This window comes from Mastigoproctus giganteus, chromosome 10 (genome assembly GCF_048544385.1).
Source record: "Mastigoproctus giganteus isolate SK-2022 chromosome 10, ASM4854438v1, whole genome shotgun sequence".
Classification (NCBI taxonomy): domain Eukaryota; kingdom Metazoa; phylum Arthropoda; class Arachnida; order Uropygi; family Thelyphonidae; genus Mastigoproctus; species Mastigoproctus giganteus.
Genome location: NC_143584.1, coordinates 113501486 through 113521654, shown reverse-complemented (window position 1 = coordinate 113521654; position 20169 = coordinate 113501486). Strand labels below are relative to the sequence as shown.

Below are 20169 nucleotides of genomic sequence, written 5' to 3'. Positions count from 1 at the left end.
TATTAGTGGAGTCCCTCAGGGCTCAGTCCATTATTGTTTTCTGTATTTATAAATGATATTGATGATGGTATATCAAGCTTAATGTCCAAGTTTGCAGATGATACAAAGGTTGGCAGGGTTGTCAAGGACACTACTGACACTATGCTGCTGCAACAGGATCTGGAAAGGTTGAGCAGATGGGCTGAGAGGTGGCAAATGAAGTTTAACATTGATAAATATAAAGTACTACACATGGGAAACAGCAACCCCAGAGCAACGTATCAACTCTGTGGTACTACACTGACAGTGGTAGAGAATGAAAGGGACTTGGGGGTGATTGTGCAGGCAGATATGAAGTTCTCTGAGCAGTGCAGACGGGCTGCAAGAGTAGCTCATGGAGTATTGTCAATGATATACAGGAATTTTTCCAGCAGGGATAAGGAGGTGATTATTCCATTGTATAAGGCAATGGTCAGGCCACACCTAGAGTACTGTATACAGGTCTGGAGGCCTCATTCAAGAAGGATGTAGAGCTGCTGGAACGAGTACAGAGAAGGGCAACAAGATTAGTGAATGGAACAAAGGGGTGCTCTTACGAAGAAAGGCTTAAGTTTTGCAAATTACAGTGTCTGGAGACTAGGCACCAGCGAGGTGATCTGATAGAGGTGTATAAAGCCTTGAATGGTTTAAGCATGCTCAATGCTGATGGGATTCTTCCTCTAGCTCAGAAAAATCACCTGAGAGGGCATAAATTCAAATTGAGGAAAGACAGATGTAGGATAGACGTGCGGAAATTTGCCTTTAGCCAGCGGGTGGTTGGTTGGTGGAACAGACTGCCATCCCTTGTGGTGGAGGTTGATAGCCTAAATAAGTTTAAGGTTCAGCTGGACAGGTATTTTGAACGAACAGAGGGGTGAAGTGGAAGTGGGTTTTTTTTTTGGCTGATGCTGCATAAGCTTGCCTTGCATCAAATGCCTCTACTAATGCTAATGCGATGTTAAAAAGAGGATTGCTATATGGAATTTCGACTATATAATATGTTTTTTTAATATTTTATTAATATTTATATTAATAAAAAGTTCCTTGAATGCTTCCCATTTAGAATTTGCTGTTGGTAACATCATCAGTTGGTCCGCTTGTATAAAAAACTGTTTGAGACCACTGTAGTCACCTTTATGGAAGCAAAAACCCTTCCATTTATCCCTGATGGTAGTAATATCTTTTAGTAAATCCCACACCAATATACTGTGATCACTGCCACCCTGCGGTTCCTTTAATTTCAAATTCTTAATGCACAAATAATCACTCCTGATAACCAGAACAAGAGTATTACTCTCTCTGGTTGTCTCTCGAACATGCAGTTGCTGAAAACAATCATCCAATAAATCCACAAAAGCCTTGCTAGTGTGCAAGTGACCTACCCACAAGTTCCAGTCAATATCTGGGAAGTTAAAATCCCCCATTAATAGACATTTTGATTTACTGGCCCTCTCTATTTTTCTGTACAATTGTTCGTTGTACTTATCAGAGTCATTAGGCCTATGACAAACTCCTACCCTCATTTTGCTTTCCCAGTGGTTACATCACACCAAACTGACTCAACATTGCACTGTACATCTATGTCAACTGGATGCACTTCTTTAGATTTTGTGTTCCTTAACTAACAGCATAGTCCCTCCTCTCTTTCTATCCTTTCTGTACACATTGTATTCCCCAAACTCCAATTCTGCACTGCTTATATCTGTGTAACATCACGTCTCTGATATCCCAACAATATCCACTTTTGATTTCTTTACCAGTACTTCAAATTCAGCACCTGTTCTTACTCTTAGTTAACCTAACACAGCCCATGTATTTATTTGTTCCACTATGACTCCCAGCTGTTCTTGAAATCCCCAGCAACTTGCTCTCTAGGCTGATGCTCATTACGATAGAAGCAGTGCAAGAATCACTTTTGCCCCTGCCTGCTGCTACCGTTAATCTTTTAGTCTGTGAATCTCCCCAATCTAGCAGTTTTCCAACCCACCTAACATTGTTTTAATAGCATCAGCAAACTCTTGCACCCCTTCTATTTAGATTTATCCCATCCCTATAGAAGTAGTCTCTCCTGTTAACAAGCACAGACCATGCTGAGAAAAATCCCACTCCATGAGCCCTCACAGTCTCTCCAGGACCAGATTGATTGACTAGGCTCTCATCATGTACTACCTCCTATCATGTTTGGGCAGAATTGCAGACACTTTCAAATTAAATCTAACTTAGGACTATTTTTCAACATTGACCTGTACTTGTTAAGTTAATATGCAGATCTCCTACTCTTAATGTCTACTGCTTGCTTCAATTTATTCTAACTACCCTCTTACACAATGACAGATGCAAGTTTTTTCTAACCATCAACCGGCTGAAGGCAAACTTACACTCACATCTATCCTGCAACCATCCTTCCTCAATTTGAACTTTAACAAATACATGACAGGAATCTGGAAGTAAATACAGTTATGCAGAAATCCTGTCTAGATGGCCCTACAATACTTATGACTCCTATTTGTTCCCTGGAACAGAAGTCAAGGTAGCAGGTCTGTAATTAACTCTTCACCCTTTGATCCTCCTTTAATTAATTGGGAATTCATTTGCACATCTCCATTCCATATTCCAAGGTTCTCCATCCCTTGACTTGAATCTAGGAAAGCTCTCGTGATTACAGCCAAAGATTTACTTGCCTCTTTTTCTTGTGTACCTTAATATGATTGGAAAGAAACCTTCCACCTCAAGTGACTTATTTATGTTGAGCTTCAACAATTTCTGTTACGCTTTACTCTCCATATCACAAAATGATTTAGCTCCCTCTAAGGATTTGATCATTTCTGGCATTCTGTAGATGCAAAATGTCTATTTAGTTTGTGACCAGTCTGAGCAGGATTATCAGTTCGTTTTCATTGTTTTCAGATATTAAAAATAAAATTGAGCACCTGTCAGTTCCCCCGTTACCATTGTTTGCACAATTTGGGTGCCATCATTGGGCGACTGTCATATCTGTGAGGAACCTTTCTAGTATAATCCATAATTCTAATATATGATTTTTAGAATCATTTATGAACCACATAGGGACTTCAGGTAATTTTTTAATATCAGCTTGCATTCAGCTGTTGTGTCAGCTAGAGTAATTGTTCTCTCTCTCTCTCTCTCTGCCATGCAGTCATACTGTCAGTTTGACTTACTGACACTGGCTTAGCTTGTGGGAGAGGAAAAGAATTTTCCTCAGTGTTTGCTGTATACCCTTCCTTATTTTCATCCACATTATTTGTTGCTGCTTTAGTGATTTCTCAAATAATGTTACCTACTGTTTCGAAAGTATTTTCTCTGTTTTACGCTACACTTTTGGCATGATTACCATTTTTGTTCTTTGTATGGAAGAATTCAATATGGCAGCCACTACAGCTTAAACAGTGCCTTTATTATTGTTACTCGATTGATTTTCCAATGTATTGTAACCAGCGGCATAGCAAGGGGAGGGGCAGAAGGGCGGTCCACTCCGGGTGCCAGCCAGAAAGGGGCACCATAACGTGAAAATACGAGAAAGAAAGTATTAACTGTAACAAAATTTCAAATTTTTTAAAAAATTTATCTTTCTCCACTTAAATTTACAGTTGTAAGTTGAAATTTATATTTGACACAATTGACAACAAGATGCTTGATTTTTATGTTAACCAACTGCGACTGTAATACTTGCGTTTAAATTTTTGGTAAGTTATTAAGGCACATAAAACTGGGGATCAAAACAGTATTCAGCCTTTACAAATGAGTTTAGTTTAACCACATTTTTTTTTTTTTTTTTTTTTTTACAAAGTTTGTTTTACAAGTCATTAAATTAGAATGAAATTTTTGGTGAGTGGATTTATACGAAGTATACAGGCAAGCCTTTGTATTTCCTGAAAACTCATTTTGATTTTTACTTATTTTACATTTTGCAGATATATTCCATTTTTTAATGAACTTCTTTATATAGGTCCATACGTATAAGTACAAAATGAAGTGAAATCTACCCCCGGATTTCAACAGAGAAAAGCAAAGAAAGCAAGAGAATAAGTTATTCAAGCAATGTCTGGATCATTGTTAAAGTATGTTACACCTTCAACTTTTAGTGCAATTGATATTCAGCATTATAAATCAGAAGAACAAGTACAAGAATCATCTTGTCAAGAGGATCTACCAGAGAAAGTTATTCATCTGCTAGTGGAGAAGAATCTAGTGAAAATATGCAAGCAGAGAGGATATTTTGAAAAGGAAGAGGAAATAAACATATTTTTAAAGTATTCCAGCATTGCTTTTTTGGCCTATTCTGGTACCAAATAACTTGAGAATTTATTTTATTAAGAAAGGCAGTGAATATTTTCAAAATAAGGATGGATCTTTGGACACTGTTGTTAAGAGCAGAAGAAAAAATTAAAGGGAAGTTGACAGCTAACTTCCTGGTTTTATAATATAAGACATTGCCAAACAGAAAAATTTTTAAGAACGTGGATGGTTTTTTCATCATCATAAGGAAATTTATTTTGTTTTTGCTGGAAACTGTTTTCATTGCAGAATAGAAATTGAAACATCCAACTTTATCACAGGATTTAAAACGGTGAAAATTAAAAAGATTTCTGATCGTGAAAATAGTGAACAGCAACTGTTGTGCTTGGAGAAGTGCAGGGCTGAAGTTTCAACAAACTATTGATCACATTCATCATACAGTACTGGATAAAGAAAGAAAGAAAGAAAGAAAGAAAGAAAGAAATGGAGAGATGTTTTACATCAGCTTTTAGATGTAATCTTATTTATGGCTTGTCAAAGTCTTCCTTTTCATGGACATGATAAATCCATATTTTCTACAAATAAAGGAAATTTTAGAGAAATGGTAGAGTTGCTATCAAATATGACCCCCCCCCCCCCTTTTGAATGAACATATTTTAAGAATCGAACATTCATCAAATAGGAAAGAACCTTCATATTTATCTCCAGAGATTCAAAATGAGTTTATTAACATTTTAGGAAGATATATGAAAGAAAAAATAGTAGCCAATAATATAAAACAAGCTAAATATTTTGGAATTCTATTTGACAGTGTACCAGATGTATCCGACACTGACCAAATGTGTGAAGTAATTAGCTATTTTCACATTGTAGGTGACAAGGTTGAAGTGAAAGAGTCATTTTTAGGCTTCTTTCCCACTGTTAGAAAGAACACTGCTGAACTCACAAAAGAAATTTTGAATAATTTAGAAAAGGATGGATGTGCCATGGTCAAGGCTACAACAGTACAGAAACCATGGCAGGAATTCATGGTGGGATCCAATCTAAAATCAAGGAAATTAATCCCAAAGCATTGTTTATGCCCTGTGCAAACCACTCATTAAATTTATGCCGAGGGCATTCATTTGCAAGTGTTTAATCATGCGTAACCTTCTTTGGAACACCTTTATTCTTTGTTTTCAGTCTCTCCATGTTGTTGGGAAATAATGAAAAAACATACAGGAATGACAGCCAAAAGACTTGCCCAGACAAGGTGAAGTGCACATATTATGAATCTGCAAATATGGTCAAAATGAATTTTGAAAAAAATAATTTACACTCTACAGACATGCGAACCTCAAGAGAATGTAGATACCCAGAAGGACTGCTGAAATTTTATTATCATCCATATGTGACTTTTCTTTCCTAAGTTAACTTTCTTTCTGGCACAAAATTCTACAAGTAGTTAATCTTACACAAAAATATTTACAAACGGTCGGAATAAGCTTGGAAAAATGTGTTGTAAAGTTACAGACCTTAAAATTATTTATTAATGAAGAAAGAAATAAAATTGTAGAAAAGGCTCTTCATTTCACATATACAACTTGTGAGGAAATGGGCATTTCAATAGGAAGATGAAGAAGAATAAGGATAAACAAACAAATGCCAGTAGAAATTATGAAAGATGCTGGACTGTCACTCCAAGAAGAATTAAAGAGTGATGTATGAATGCCTGGATAGGTTTCGTTGAGAATCGGAGATTCATTTGAAAGTGATGGATGAAATTCTTTCAACATTTGCCATTATTCAACTGTATAATTTGGTAGTTTCGAAGAAAGAAGAATATGAAATGCATATTTCAAAGCTGACCGAAATTTGTCGACAAATTAAAATTAATTTGTCGTAAACCAAAATTTTCGACAAATTTCATCATGAAGAAATTGTATTAGAAATTGGCCGACAATGACATCACTTACAAGCTGCAAAAATAACTGTTGAGGAAGCAAAACAGTGGTTATCTTTGCAGTTTGTAGATTATATTATAAAGGTGGGATTTTTCGGAATCTCTACCAAATTTATTATTATATTAAGGTTATTTTTAATAGTATGTGTATCTATAGCTTCTTTCAAAAGAAGAGTTTCCAAATTAAAATTAATTAAAAATACTTTCGCTCATCAATGGGCCAGCCTAGATTATCAAATCTAGCTATATTATCTATTGAAAATGAATGTGCCGGTAAAATTATTTTTGGTGTGGTTATTGATAAATTTGCCAAAATGAAGACACAAAATGGAAACTATAAATCTCTTCTGTTATTGATTTTCACACTTTTTCTCATTTTTGTTATTTTATTAAATACTATGTAAATACACTATACTTTGCAAAGAACAATCCATGTTCTTTGCAAAATGTTCCTCAGTTTTTCTGTGATTTTTTAAAATCAATTAAATTTTAAGACTTTTTTTTTTTTCCAAGTTGATAACATTATTTAGCAGGTGACACCAGAAGGATCTGCCCTTGGTGCAAAAGACTGTAGCTATGCCACTAATTGTAACTTCCCAAATTTAAATAGAAATTACAACACAATTTTGTACATTCACAGAGGACGATATGTAATTTATTTGAGCTAATTTCCAGACTTTTTCTCTTGATCGGTTGGCAAGTTACATTCAATTATAACTGCTAGCACATTTATTGTAATGGTGCCATTCTGTTATGAATTTTCAAACTGTCATAATTTTTCAAGTGAAAAAAACTGAAAAAAATAAAATAAAATAAATAATAATAATAATAAATAATAATAATAATTTTATTTCTACTTGCTTCCTATTCTTCTTTAATCCATGATAATTTTTCACTTCTATTCAATTTTTAAGGCAAATTTCAGTGAGCAGTAGTAGTAGTGGCAAATGATGCAAGGAAGCAACCTTAAAATAAAAACTGTGCTTCGCACATCTATACCCTCCAAGAATTTGTCTAGTTCTTTCTTGAATTTATTCAAATCATCCACTTCCACAACAACAGATGGAAACCTTTTCCAAAAATGAACTACCTGTTGGTTGAAGGCAAACAGAAGTTTGCCTTCATCAGACTTGCAACTATCCTTCTTTTTTGTGCACCTTAATTTATGCCCCTTCATGTGTAGTCTCAACAAGAGGAAGAATACCATTCATATTCAGCTTACTCAATCCATTCAAGGCCTTAAATATCTCATTCAGACCACCCCACAGGTGCCTAGTCTCCAGATGCTGCAATTTGCAGAACTGAAGCCACCTTTCTAGGTAAGAGCACCTTTTGTTACCATCATAAATCTGGTTTCCCGTCTCTGTACCTTTTCCAGCAGATCTACATCCTTCCTAAAGTGAGGCCTCCAAGCCTGTATACAATACTCAAAATGTAGCCTAATCATGGCCTTGTACAAAGGGATAATTGCTTCCTTATCCCTGCTAAAAACATTTCTGTATATCTTTGACAAAACCCCATTAGTTATTCTGACAGCAGGTCTTCACTTCTCAGAGAATTTTGTATCTGGCAGCACAAATCAGCCCATATGTAATGCTTTGAATTTGTTAATGCTAAACTTCAACTGCCATTTCTCAGCTCATTGAGCCAATTTTCCTAACTCTTGCCATAGTTCACCCTGGTTACTGTCATTAACTATCCTGCCAACCTTTGTATCATGGTTCAACTGTTGATGATCCTGCTCAGATAGCAAACAAACTGAATGAGTATTTTGCATCTACATTCACACATGAGGAGTTATTAAGGTTTGAAAATGCCAGAAGGTTATCAATTGTAGCAGAGTGCTTAATGATTTTGTAATAACTGAGAGCAAAGTGGAGGAGAAATTGTTGAAGTTAAACATAAGAAAGGCATCTGGGGTGGTTGGGATCTATCCAGTTATATTAAAGGAGGCGGCAAAGGAAGTAAGCAAACTCTTAACCATAATTATGAGAGCATCCTTGGACTCAGGGGAGGTCCCCATGGACTGGAGATGTGCAAATGTATCCCCAATTCACAAAGGGGGATTGAAGGGTGACACGAGTAATTACAGACCAGTTAAACTTCTATTCTGGGTAAAATAATGGAGTCACTGGTTAAAGATGCATTGCAGGATCATCTAGACAAGACTACAGCAATAATTCAGACACAGCATGGGTTTGTTAAGGGAAAGTCTTGTCTGACAAATTTGATTGGTTATTATGATGTGGTTACAAAGGAACTGGATGCAAAAAATAATTTTGATATCATATATTTGGATTTCAGGAAAGCTTTTGACACTTTTGTGTATGGAAGACAACTGTACAAATTGGAGCAGAATGGTATTAAGGGTATTAATTGCTACAATGGATAAAAGGGTGGTTGAGTGGGAGAAGGTAGAGGGTGGTAATCAATGTGTGCTGCTCTTCGTGGACTAATGGTATTAGTGGATCCACTAATAACAATTCGGTGTTGGGTCCACTGTTGTTTTGTACATTTATCAATGATATTGATGAAGGTATATCAGGCTTAGTGTCAAAGTTTGCAGATGATACAAAGGTTGGCAGGGTTGTTAATGACAGTAATGGCGGTGTGCTGCTGCAACAGGATCTAGAAAATTTGAGCAAATGGGCTGAGAAGTGGCAACTGAAGTTTAACCTTGACAAATGCAAAGTACTGCATATGGGTAGAAGTAACCCTAGAGAAACGTACCAACTGTGTGGTACTACACTTAAGATGGTAGAAAAAGACCTGGGAGTAATTGTGCAGTCAGATATGAAGTTTTCTGAGCAATGCAGACAGGCTGCCAGGGCAGGTTATGGGGTTTTGTCAATGATACATAGGAATTTTGCTAGCAGGGAAAAGGAGTTGATTGTCCCTTTGTATAAGGCAATGGTCAGGCCACGCCTTAAGTACTGCAGACAGGTCTGGAGGCCTCATTTTAGGAAGGATGTAGATTTGCTTGAGCGTGTACAGAGAAGGGCAACAAGATTGGTAAGGGGAATGAAGGGGGTCCTCTTACCAAGAGAGGCTTCTTAAGTTCTGCAAATTACAGCATCTGGAGACTAGGCACCTGCAAAGCAATCTGATTGAGGTGTATAAGGCCTTGAATGGGTTGAGCATGCTGAATTCTGATGGGATTCTTTCACTTGCTCAGATTACGAACCTAAGGGGCATAAATTCAAATTGAGGAAAGACAGCTGTAGAATAGATGTGCGCAAGTTTGCCTTTAGCCAGTAGGTGGTTAATTGCTGGAACAAACTTCCATCTGTCGTTGTGGAAGTTGATAGCTTAAATAAATTCAAGGAGGAACTGGACAAACTTTTAGAGGGAATAGTTGTGTGAATTTTTTTTTTTTTTTTTTTTTGGGCTGATGCTACATAAGCTTGCTTTTTTGCATCACATGCCTCTATTACTATCTATCCTTCTTTTTTCATCACATTCTCAGGAGTGTTAGAAATTAGACAATAGTGAGGAAGCTGTTTAACTAGCTTTAAATCCACCAAATGATTTCTGATGATGGGCTGACAATTAGATGACAAATTTTCATCCTTTAGGAGTAAGGCTCCATTTTTCTGCACAATTTTTTCTGCTAGTTATTGGCTCCATTTTTTCTGCACAACCAGGAATGAATTTTCTGTAATAATTGAGCATTCCTAAGAAACCTCTCACCTCCTTAGTATTATGAGGGAATGGAGCCTTCAAAATTGCATGTACATGTTTTTTTTTGCATTGGGTGGCTTCCCTTCTTGTCAATTATGTGTCCTGAATATGACTCTTGATATTTTAAGGAGTCCTTATGTGCTGTAATGTAATAACTAGATCGTACGTATAGCTTAGCTTAATTTTCAGCACTCACCTCATAGTAATCCGCTTAGCTGGTGGAGGGTTTTACCACATACATAGTGGTTATAGGATTCTAATACTTTACAGGGATTATGGGTTTAGAATTAAGTTATGGGCTGTAGAAAAATTTTTAAGAAAGGAAAGTGCACTTTCCATGGTTGCCTAATTAAATTAAATTAAATGTAGAGAAAAAAGAAAGAAAAATATATTTTCCTTTCTTTTTTGGGCTGTAGAAAAATTTTTAAGAAAGGAAAGTGCACTTTCCATGGTTGCCTAATTAAATTAAATTAAATGTAGAGAAAAAAGAAAGAAAAATATATTTTCCTTTCTTTTTTCTCTACATTTAATTTAATTTAATTAGGCAACCATGGAAAGTGCACTTTCCTTTCTTAAAAATTTTTCTACAGCCCATAACTTAATTCTAAACCCATAATCCCTGTAAAGTATTAGAATCCTATAACCACTATGTATGTGGTAAAACCCTCCACCAGCTAAGCGGATTACTATGAGGTGAGTGCTGAAAATTAAGCTAAGCTATCCGTACGATCTAGTGTCCTGAATATGTAACTTTGCTGATAAAAAACTGGCACCTTTAACATTTTAGGAACAAGTTTGAATGTGAAAGTTTAATAATAACTTGATGCATCATTGCTTTATTTTTCATATACAGTAGACTCTCAATTTTCTGGGATAGATGGTAAAAAACAAATCCCAGATATCGATTTCCCAGTTAATCCAAAAATATAAAAGTCCCCTACATACGTAAGAGATACATTCCAGGACTTCTTACTTCGTTGAGTTTTACATAACTCGGGAATGACTAATAACATATTGCTACTATATTATTATTGACAAATCTGAATTCTGCATGATATTTGTTAATGTTTGGCCATTTTGATACATCCTTATTGTAATGATTCCTTAGAGATTTAACAGATGCACTGTTTTCAAACTTTTGAATAATTTCAAGTTTTTGTTTAACTAAAAATGCAACTCTTTTGTGTTTACCCATCATTTTCACGATTTCTAAACAAAAATAAAATTCTATACAAAAAATCCGACATCCCTGACATAACGAAACAAAATATGTTCTTTTGTGCTGCAATGGAACAGAACAATCGACATGACGCACTAAAACAAACTAAACATTTGGTCTCTCTTTTTTTTTTTTTTTCCTTTTTTTTAAGTGGCGGACGTGAAGACAGTGGGGATTGCAAGATAATAGGTACATTAATCTCCCAACTGACGACTTATAACCCCACTTCTTGTCGCTTATTTACGACTTTCAAATATCTGTTTGTACCTGTTCTAGTTATTACTTAAAATTTATGATTTGTGGTTGTTTTTTTTTTTTTTTTTTTTTTTAATTTGGAGTCTTGAAGTGGCCCGGTTAATCCGGGCCTGGTAAATCGAGAGTCTGCTGTATTGCAACCCAACATTCCATCTATTATGTTGTTCATTAGTGCCTGAAAAATTCTGAGCAGAATTGTATGCTTCTCGGAACATCCTCCAAAAATTATAACGGTGCTGCATTGTGAAGAAAGAAGTAATCTCCATGCACTATAATGATCTAATAATAATTGCAGTTCAAATATAATTTTGAAAATACTTTGGCTAAATGCAACAAAATGTACTAAATGCAACAAACTCTCAGCATTGTTCAACAGGAAATTCATAGGAGCCCTGCATCTTGTTTACTGCCTTAAAGTCCAACACAAATCTCATCTCGTCACCATTAGATTTTTATACTACAATGAAAGGGTTGTTCCAATTAGAAGTGGAAGACTAAATGTTTCCAGCCTTTTGGTATTCACCTAACAGTTTTTTCAATCTTTCCGTGTAAATCATAGGAGCCTTATATTGTTCGACACATATTGCTTTTTTATCGGTGATGATTGCTTTGTGTTGCACATATAGCAGCTTCTTTCAAAGCTGAAATAGCTCTGAGAATACCTTAGGAAACTCCCTATACAAATCTAATAAGTGACTTCAGATAGTTTTTATCAAAATTTGGATGGACATTCTGCAATGTGCTTTCAACTAACATGATAAATTGCGGGCTGTCTAGAGATTTATCACCATCACGAGTGACAAATAGGTTTCCCTTTTCCACCATAATCAGATTCTAACTTTCTGAATTACCTTCCAGTTGTCACTTTGTTAAATTCATAAATTGTGATGATGTTTCAAAATTAAACACCACTCTAGTTTATTAAAACAACTCGCATATTTTCCTGTAAATTTACTTGTCAAACTAAATTTGCATGTTCCACCAAATATGGTTCCACTTTTTTTTTTGGCTGATGCTGCATAGGCTGATATGCTTGCTTTCTTGCATCACATGCCACTATTACTATTACTACTACTTACAAAAAAAATATTTGTTTAAATAGAAAGAGAGTTTAAATAGAAACAAAGCTAAATATGGCTATTTAGCTTTATGTTGTTATGAATGCATCATTCCTTTAGAAATCATTTGTTTGTTACTAAATGCATTTAGCAGTTATTGTTAGCCACTAATAAAATTGTACTGCATCTGTTAAAATCAAACAATCCAAGGAATGTCTGTGTGCTTAACTTAGTTCCATTGTCTTATGAAATTATAATGAACATTCCAACTAAGCAGCAATATCTAGGCTAAGCTTTAATCCTCCTGCTTTTCCTTGTTGGTAAATAATCCAAATTGAATTTGACTTACCTTTTACATTCAACAACTTTTGGATGATTCTTGACTATTTAAAATAATTACTTATATTTAAACTTAATGATATTTATAAAGGTATTTATCTCTTTTTATTACTCCATTACCCTTGTGTTAAACTATGCTTTCACTATCGTTAGGCTAGCATGCATGTGACAAGTACAACATATTTCAAAAATGGGATGGTAGAAGTTTGCTCAATGAAATCAAGGCAGGCAACATATATTTACAATAAACGAATAAAGTAAGCATTACATAAATCCTTCATAAACATACAAAAATCTGCTAAAGTCATTCACAATTCGTGTGTTACAACTTAATTTCAGATATCTGGTAAGAAACATTGAGGCAAACTTTGTCCTTAAAAAGGCAAACTAAAAAATTTGTTCATCTCTTTATAATAACTCAAAATTGCTTATTTTTTTGAAGGTGGAATCTGCGATGTATGCATTCTTAGAGGGGGAAGGTGGGAATATTGGTCCCCTAATAATAGTTCTTAAGCAAGAATCAGCTTTAAATGGCAACTGTCTTCGTGTGGTAGAAGATCTTATCTTATTTGCTGTGGAAGGAGGTATGAAAGTATTTTAATTCAATAATTATATTTTTATGATTGCATTTTTTTAATATTGAATAATTTTTAATTATTACTTTTTAAAAAATTTCTTTTTTTTTTTGTTGCATTTTTCTGGCAACCCCAAACATGAAAGGTTAATGAATATTTAATACTTTTAAGTACTCTGGATAGGTGGTGGGCTAGAAAACAAAAAAAATGTAATTTAGAATGTCAGTGATAACTATCTTTGGTGCACTAGGTTTAACTACAGAATAATTTCAATAGTCTGAGTTTTCTCTAACTCCACCATTATGCTAAATTTTCTCGTCTGTCATCTTGAAACAAAATGGTAGTGAATTTGATGATTTTAGCATATTTGCCGGAAATTTCATGAATTTAAAGTATCAGTTAAATCAGTGCTATTCAACCAGTTTGAATGATCTACTCTTGAGTGGATAAGATTTAAGATTTATTTTGGGGTAGAAGCTTGTGTGGATGGCTTGATAAGATCAGCCTTCTTTCCCCCACCTCCACCCAGCCAGAGAAAAAGATGAAGTGTTTTCCTTTTAAAGTACTTCTCTAATTAGCAGTATTTCAAAAATTTTCTGATGTTTTTACCAATGTAAAATAATGAATGACAACTTTTTCTATAGTTAGGCACAAATTCTTTGGTTTATAATAGCATTTACTATGGATTTTCTATTTCGTTAGAAAATGTATTGGCATGTCTAATGATGTTTACAACCAGATGACTTTTGTTGATGAAATCACTGGTTAATTTTTTGCAAATATGTTGATAGCCCATGTCATTTAAACTAAACTGAATTTTAACATATTACTAAATATGTAGAGGTGACAGTGGGAGCGTTTTATTGTTTTTATTTTTTTCTACAGCGAATTAGCTTATGAAGTAAGCTGTTATTTTGATGTCCTAGATCTAGAATTTGATTATGGTAAGCATGTATAGGTGTAATAAGAATATCACAAACTGAGACATAGGAGGTAGAATTATTTGATCTCTCTCTCTCTCTCACACACACACACACACAGCCGTGTAATGCAGTCTCAGTACCATTATCAAGAGTCAACCACTGAAATGTTGCAGAAAAAGATGGCAACGATGGGCTTGGCACACCCAGGTTCCTAAGCTGGATATCATCATTCTTCTTTTTCTTGATGATTCTCTTCTCTCTCTACATTATTATTATTATTATTAATCATATGGCTAATAATAATAATGTAGGCATCAGTTTCTGATGTAAACCTTACACATATAAATAAATAATAATTGGAATTTAAATTTAGGATGTAACAAGCAAGGAAGGTTAAAGCTAAAAACATTTACAAAAGAAAATACTATTGATAACAAGCACATCATTTATGGTTGACCCAATAGGGCATCAAATAGAATAAGTAAAAATGAAAGAAAATAATAAAAAAAAACCTTATTGTTTAAAAGGCACACATACATCTAAAAACATGGGAAATTAGTGCCTGAACTAAGATGAAGACTGTAATGACCACAGACGGCAGAACGAATCAATAAATTCTAGAAGGAAGCAGACATAAGTGTATGTTGTTAATGTTTAATTAAATTCATGATAAATACCTAGCATAGAAAAGGAAATAAAGAATGAGCAAAGTGAAGTATGTTAAACTTTGTGATGGAGAGAGAGTTAAGATAGCCAATCGGGTGGGAGTGGTACAAGTAAAACTGTTAAACATGCAAAATTTCAAGCATATGCATGTATGTTTCTGCTTATTATGTGTATAAACAGTTTAAAAAAAAATGATTCTCTTGCTTATTTTAAAAATAAAATAAGCATGAGAATGTGTTAAGGCGGCATTTCCCAAACTGGGGTCCACGGACTTCTGGGGTTCCGTAGACCAGTTCCAGAGTGTCTGCAAAATGTTCAGATGGTATCAAGATGTCTTCTTCTTCCCACATTTATATGGGGTTGGCATTTCCATCCTTAATTCTTTTCCTCCATTCCTCCCTATCCTGGGCTTCCTCTCTGCCCCATTCTCTCTCTTTTAAATCCTCTCCAACTTTTCACACCTCTTCCCCACATACTCCTCACTTCTTCATTCCACATGTCCAAGCCACCTCAACCTAGATTCCTGTATTTTTTTACTTAGAGGCCCACCTTAACAGTACCTCTGATGTAGTCATTTCTTATCCTGTCCTTCCTCATCACACCACACATCCATCTTAGCATCCTCATCTCCGCTACTTCCATCGTCTTCTCCTGGGCCCTTGTAATCGCCCATGTCTCAGCACCGTACATCAATGCGGGTCTAACCACAGTTTTATACACTTTTTCCTTCATTCTGCAATTTACTTTCTTATCACACAGCACCCCCACTCATCTTTCTCCAGTTCAACCATCCACATTGCACTCTATGCTGTATTTCTGCACTCAATCCTCCATCCATCTCAACGTTCGATCCCAGATACTTAAATTTCGAAACTGATGGTAACTTTTCCTCCAGCAGTTTTATAGAACTCTCATCTTCTCCATTCAATGCCATATATTCTGTCTTTGTTCTACTTATCCTCATGCCTCTCTCTTCCTCCAATTTCTTCTCTACCTTTCCTTGGGATGGTTCACACAGTACAATATCGTCGGCGAACAGCATACTCCATGGTGCTCTACTCTTTACGTCTCTCGCCAACACATCCACTACTAGATCGAACAAATATGGGCTGAGAGCTGATCCCTGGTGCAGTCCAACTGCTACAGAGAACCCCCTCAGTCGTACCTACACTATTCTTAACCTGAGTCACCGCTCCCTTGTACATTTCCTTCACAAGCCTTATGTACTTTTCTGATGCACCCTTCTCCCTCATGCATCTACATACTTCTTGTCTGGGCACTCTATCATATGCTTTTTCCAGGTCTGTGAACACCATGTGCAACTCTACTTGCATCTCCCTGTACCTTTCCATCACCTGCCTTAAAGCAAAGATCGCATCTGTTGTTCCTCTTCCCGGAATGAAACCGAACTGTTTCTCTCCTATTTCCATCTCTTGCCTTATCCTTCCTTCCACAATTCTTTCCGAGATCGTCATCGAATGAGACATTAACTTTATTCCCCTATAGTTCCCACATTCCTGCACATCACCCTTTCCTTTATAGATTGGCACAAGTATACTTTCCTTCCACTCATCTCGTATCCTCTCCTGGTGCCACAGTTTTTCCATAAGGTCCCATGAGATATCGATCCCTTCTTAGCCCATACTTCTACTGGTATCAGCACCTACTGCTTCCCCCCCTTCATTTTTCTGAGTGCACTTTCCACTTCTTTCCTGCTTATGCCTTCCACTACTCTTTCATTTGTCTCTCCATCTTCGCATAATGCTCTTGGGTTTTCCTCATTTAATAACTTCTTAAAATAGTCTTTCCACCTTTCCTTAACCTTCTCCTGGTCCTGTATCACCACTCCCCTCTCATCTTTTATCTGTTTTATTGATGAGAAGTCCTTTGATGCCTTGTCTCTAGCTTTGGCTATTCTCATCAACTGCCTATCCCCATCTTTCCTTTCCAGTTCCCCATAGGCCTTGTCCACTGATTTTGCTATTGCCGCAGCCATTTTTGCCTCCTTATTTGCTAATTTATATGCTTCTTTATCTTCCTGGCTACCTGTTAAATCCCATCTTTTCTTCATCTCCTTCTTTTGTTTTATCACGGATTGCACTTCCTCATTCCACCACCAAGCCTCCTTTCCCTCCAGAGCCCCCCTTTCCTGATGTTTTCCCCAACAACTCTTCTTCAACTTTCCTTATGATACAACTATTTAACTTCCACCACTCTTGCACGTCTTCCAGTAACTTTATTCCTTTTAGCACCTCTTCCCTAAACTCCTTCCTCAAACTCTCCTCTTTCAATCTCCACCATTTTATCCTTTTCTCCTGCTGTCTTGAATATTTCCTACTTTTGTCCACTGCACCCTCCCAATCGACCACAAGCAATCTATGTTGTGCAGACACACTTTCTCCGTTTATCACCTTGCCGTTCCTGATTTCCTTTAGATGCCTCCTACGGCACATGATATAGTCAATCTGGTTTATCCTTTCCCCACTCTTGTATGTTATCAGCTGGCTTTCTTTTTTTTCAAAGTAGATGTTAACTATCGCCAGGTCGAATGCCACTGCGTGTTCTACTATCCTCTCCCCTTCTCCATTTCTTTCCCCAATACTCCACCTTCCATACACTCTTCCTTCCTCTCTCTTGCTTCTTCCTAAATGTATATTTAAATCACCTCCAACAATCAACCTCTCTTTCTCAGGTATTGCCATGACTACTTGATCCTTTTCTTCTTCCCCGCATCCTACTTGTGGGGCATACACACATACTATTGTGGTCAAGTGTCCACCCACCTCCAGTTTGACGCTCATAATCCTGTTGCTTCTTTTGTTAACCTCACACACTCCATCCTTTAACTCCTTATCAACTACAATACCTACTCCATTTCTTCCTCTCTCATCTGTTCCCCTAAAGAGCAACTTGTACCCTTCACTGATCTCTTTTGCTTTATTTCCCTTCCACCTTGTCTCTTGTAGGCATAGGATCTTCACTCTTCTTCTTTGCATCCAATCCACAATCTCTCTACTCTTTCCATTCATCGTCCTGATGTTCAGTGTTCCTATTCTAACACTTTTCATCCTCTTCTCTAGCTGGACTAACTTCTTTAACCGAACCCGTCCTTTGTTCAGTATTCCTGACTCTTTTCTCAAGAGTTTCTGGGTGACGTGACTACATATCGCTTATGGGGTATGCTCTAGCCGTTCCACATACATTTTATTTTATTTTATTTTGGCATAGTTTTTATGGCTGGATGCTCTTCCTGATGCCAACCCTCACCATTTATCTGGGCTTGGGATTGGTACCTACTGAGGCTGGCTTGCCCCCCTCGGTGGCTGGTTTTCAGATGGTATCAAGTAATATGTATTTATTTCGTTTATTCAGAAGGTATCAAGTAATGTGTTCTACAATAATTCTTTTAACCAGTGATGCCATTATTTTCCCTGAAATAGATGATAAGCTAAAAGGTTTATAATTGCTCATGTCACATTACTCATGTATTGATTTCCTTTTATGAAATGGAGATGCATTTGCACATCCCAGTCCATAGGGACCTCCCCTGAATCCAAAATCTCCTGTTCTCATACTCATGACTACAACTTTGCTTACCTTCTCTGCTGACTCTCTTTATATAATTTGATAGATCCATCCACCCCAGGTGACTTTTTTATGTTAAGCTTCAACAATTTCTCTTCAAATTTCCTCTCAGATATCACAAAATAATTAAAATAATTTAGCTCCCTGATAGATTTTGATGAACTCATGTGCCCCCGAGTTATGTAAAACTCAATGAAGAAAGAAGTCCTGGAATGCATCTCATACGTATGTCAGGGACTTCTGTATTTATGGCGCCTCCATAGCCAGGTGGGAAGGAGCAGCAGTGGATAGCACATGCTTCTTGATTAGACCGGGGTTCGAGCCTGTCACCACCAAATACAGAGGATGCGGAAAGGTGAGGGAATGACTACCGCATATCCCCGGAGCAATATGGCCTTAGTTGCTAATGCTCCTAAAAAGAAAAAAAACCCAAACCAAACCAACTGACACACTGAATTATTCTTCGATACCATCAGCAAATATTCTTGCATCCTTTCTATTTAAGTGTATCCCATCCCTGTAAAAACAGTCTCTCCTGTTAACAAGTATAGGCCATGCTGAGAAAAATTCTACCCTATGAGCCTTGCACAATCTCTCCTTGGATGAATTAATTGACAATGCTCTCATCATATACTCCCTACTGTTGTGTTCTAAACAGAATTGGAGAATTTAACCCTAACTCATGACTTTTTTTTTTTTATCAATATTGCCCTGTACTTGATAAGTAAGTCTGCAAATCTCCTACTGAATGTCATTAGTGTCAATGATCTCATTTCTGACCTTAAACACTGGTGTTAATGCTAGCCTCCTGATTTTTACCAAAGTGTGTTCACTACCTGGAAAGAATGCTGGAGAAAATGCAGTGAGTGTTGTGGTTTTATGTTGAGTGATATTTTTTTCAAAGTTGAAAGACTATTTTATGTATGTGAAATATGGTTACAATATCTCAGATAATAAAGATATTACAGCTCATAGTGCATTACTTATTGATATGCCCTTGTATATATGAGTGAGGGTTGTCCAGAAAGTAATGTTGCACATTTTTTTTTTTTTTTTTTTTCTTGGCCTAAATTTATTCAAAAAATGTGAAATATTTAATTATATAACAAGTTTATTTTCTACACACTGTTTTTCTGCATATTCTTCACCTATTTCTGTAGCTTGAGGCCAATGAAAAGGAAGGGCATGCATGCCCTGTGCTCAGCTACACCTTGGCCTCTCAAATCAGTGTCATCATCGTCATCCTGAAGTCTTGGCTCATGGATTGCATCTTTCATCGATCCGAAAAAGTGGTTTGGAGGAGCATGATCATAACAGTATACGGTGGATTGGGGCACAGTCTAATCAAGTTTTTAAATTGTTTTCCAATTCTGTGGAGTTGTGTGAGGATATGCATTGTCTTTAAGCAAGAATTTTAAGGTTTTTGACTATAAACTTACCAGAAATGCTTGTCAAGTTCTTGCAATGTTTTACTTTAGATTTCTGAGTTTATGGCTTTTCCTGCCAGCATCACATCTACCAAAATTACTCCTTTATAATGCTAATTTTGGTGGATGTGATGGGACTACAGAAGTGTAACGAAACAATGTTGTTGACAGACAAATTCACCTTAACCTTCTTTGTTCATGGAGAGGGAAGGGCACTGCTACTC

At 36.3% G+C, this 20169-nt stretch overlaps 1 protein-coding gene across 1 annotated transcript in view; it reads left to right on the top strand.

Annotated features, from left to right (window-relative positions):
• LOC150079228 (transmembrane and coiled-coil domain-containing protein 4-like) overlaps window positions 1-20169 on the top strand; it is a 237891-nt gene that overhangs the window by 54408 nt on the left and 163314 nt on the right. The window contains exon 4 of the mRNA XM_090382998.1: window positions 13212-13353. Within this exon, the coding sequence (XP_090239124.1) occupies window positions 13212-13353 (142 nt within the window). The remainder of the gene's footprint in view (window positions 1-13211; window positions 13354-20169) is intronic.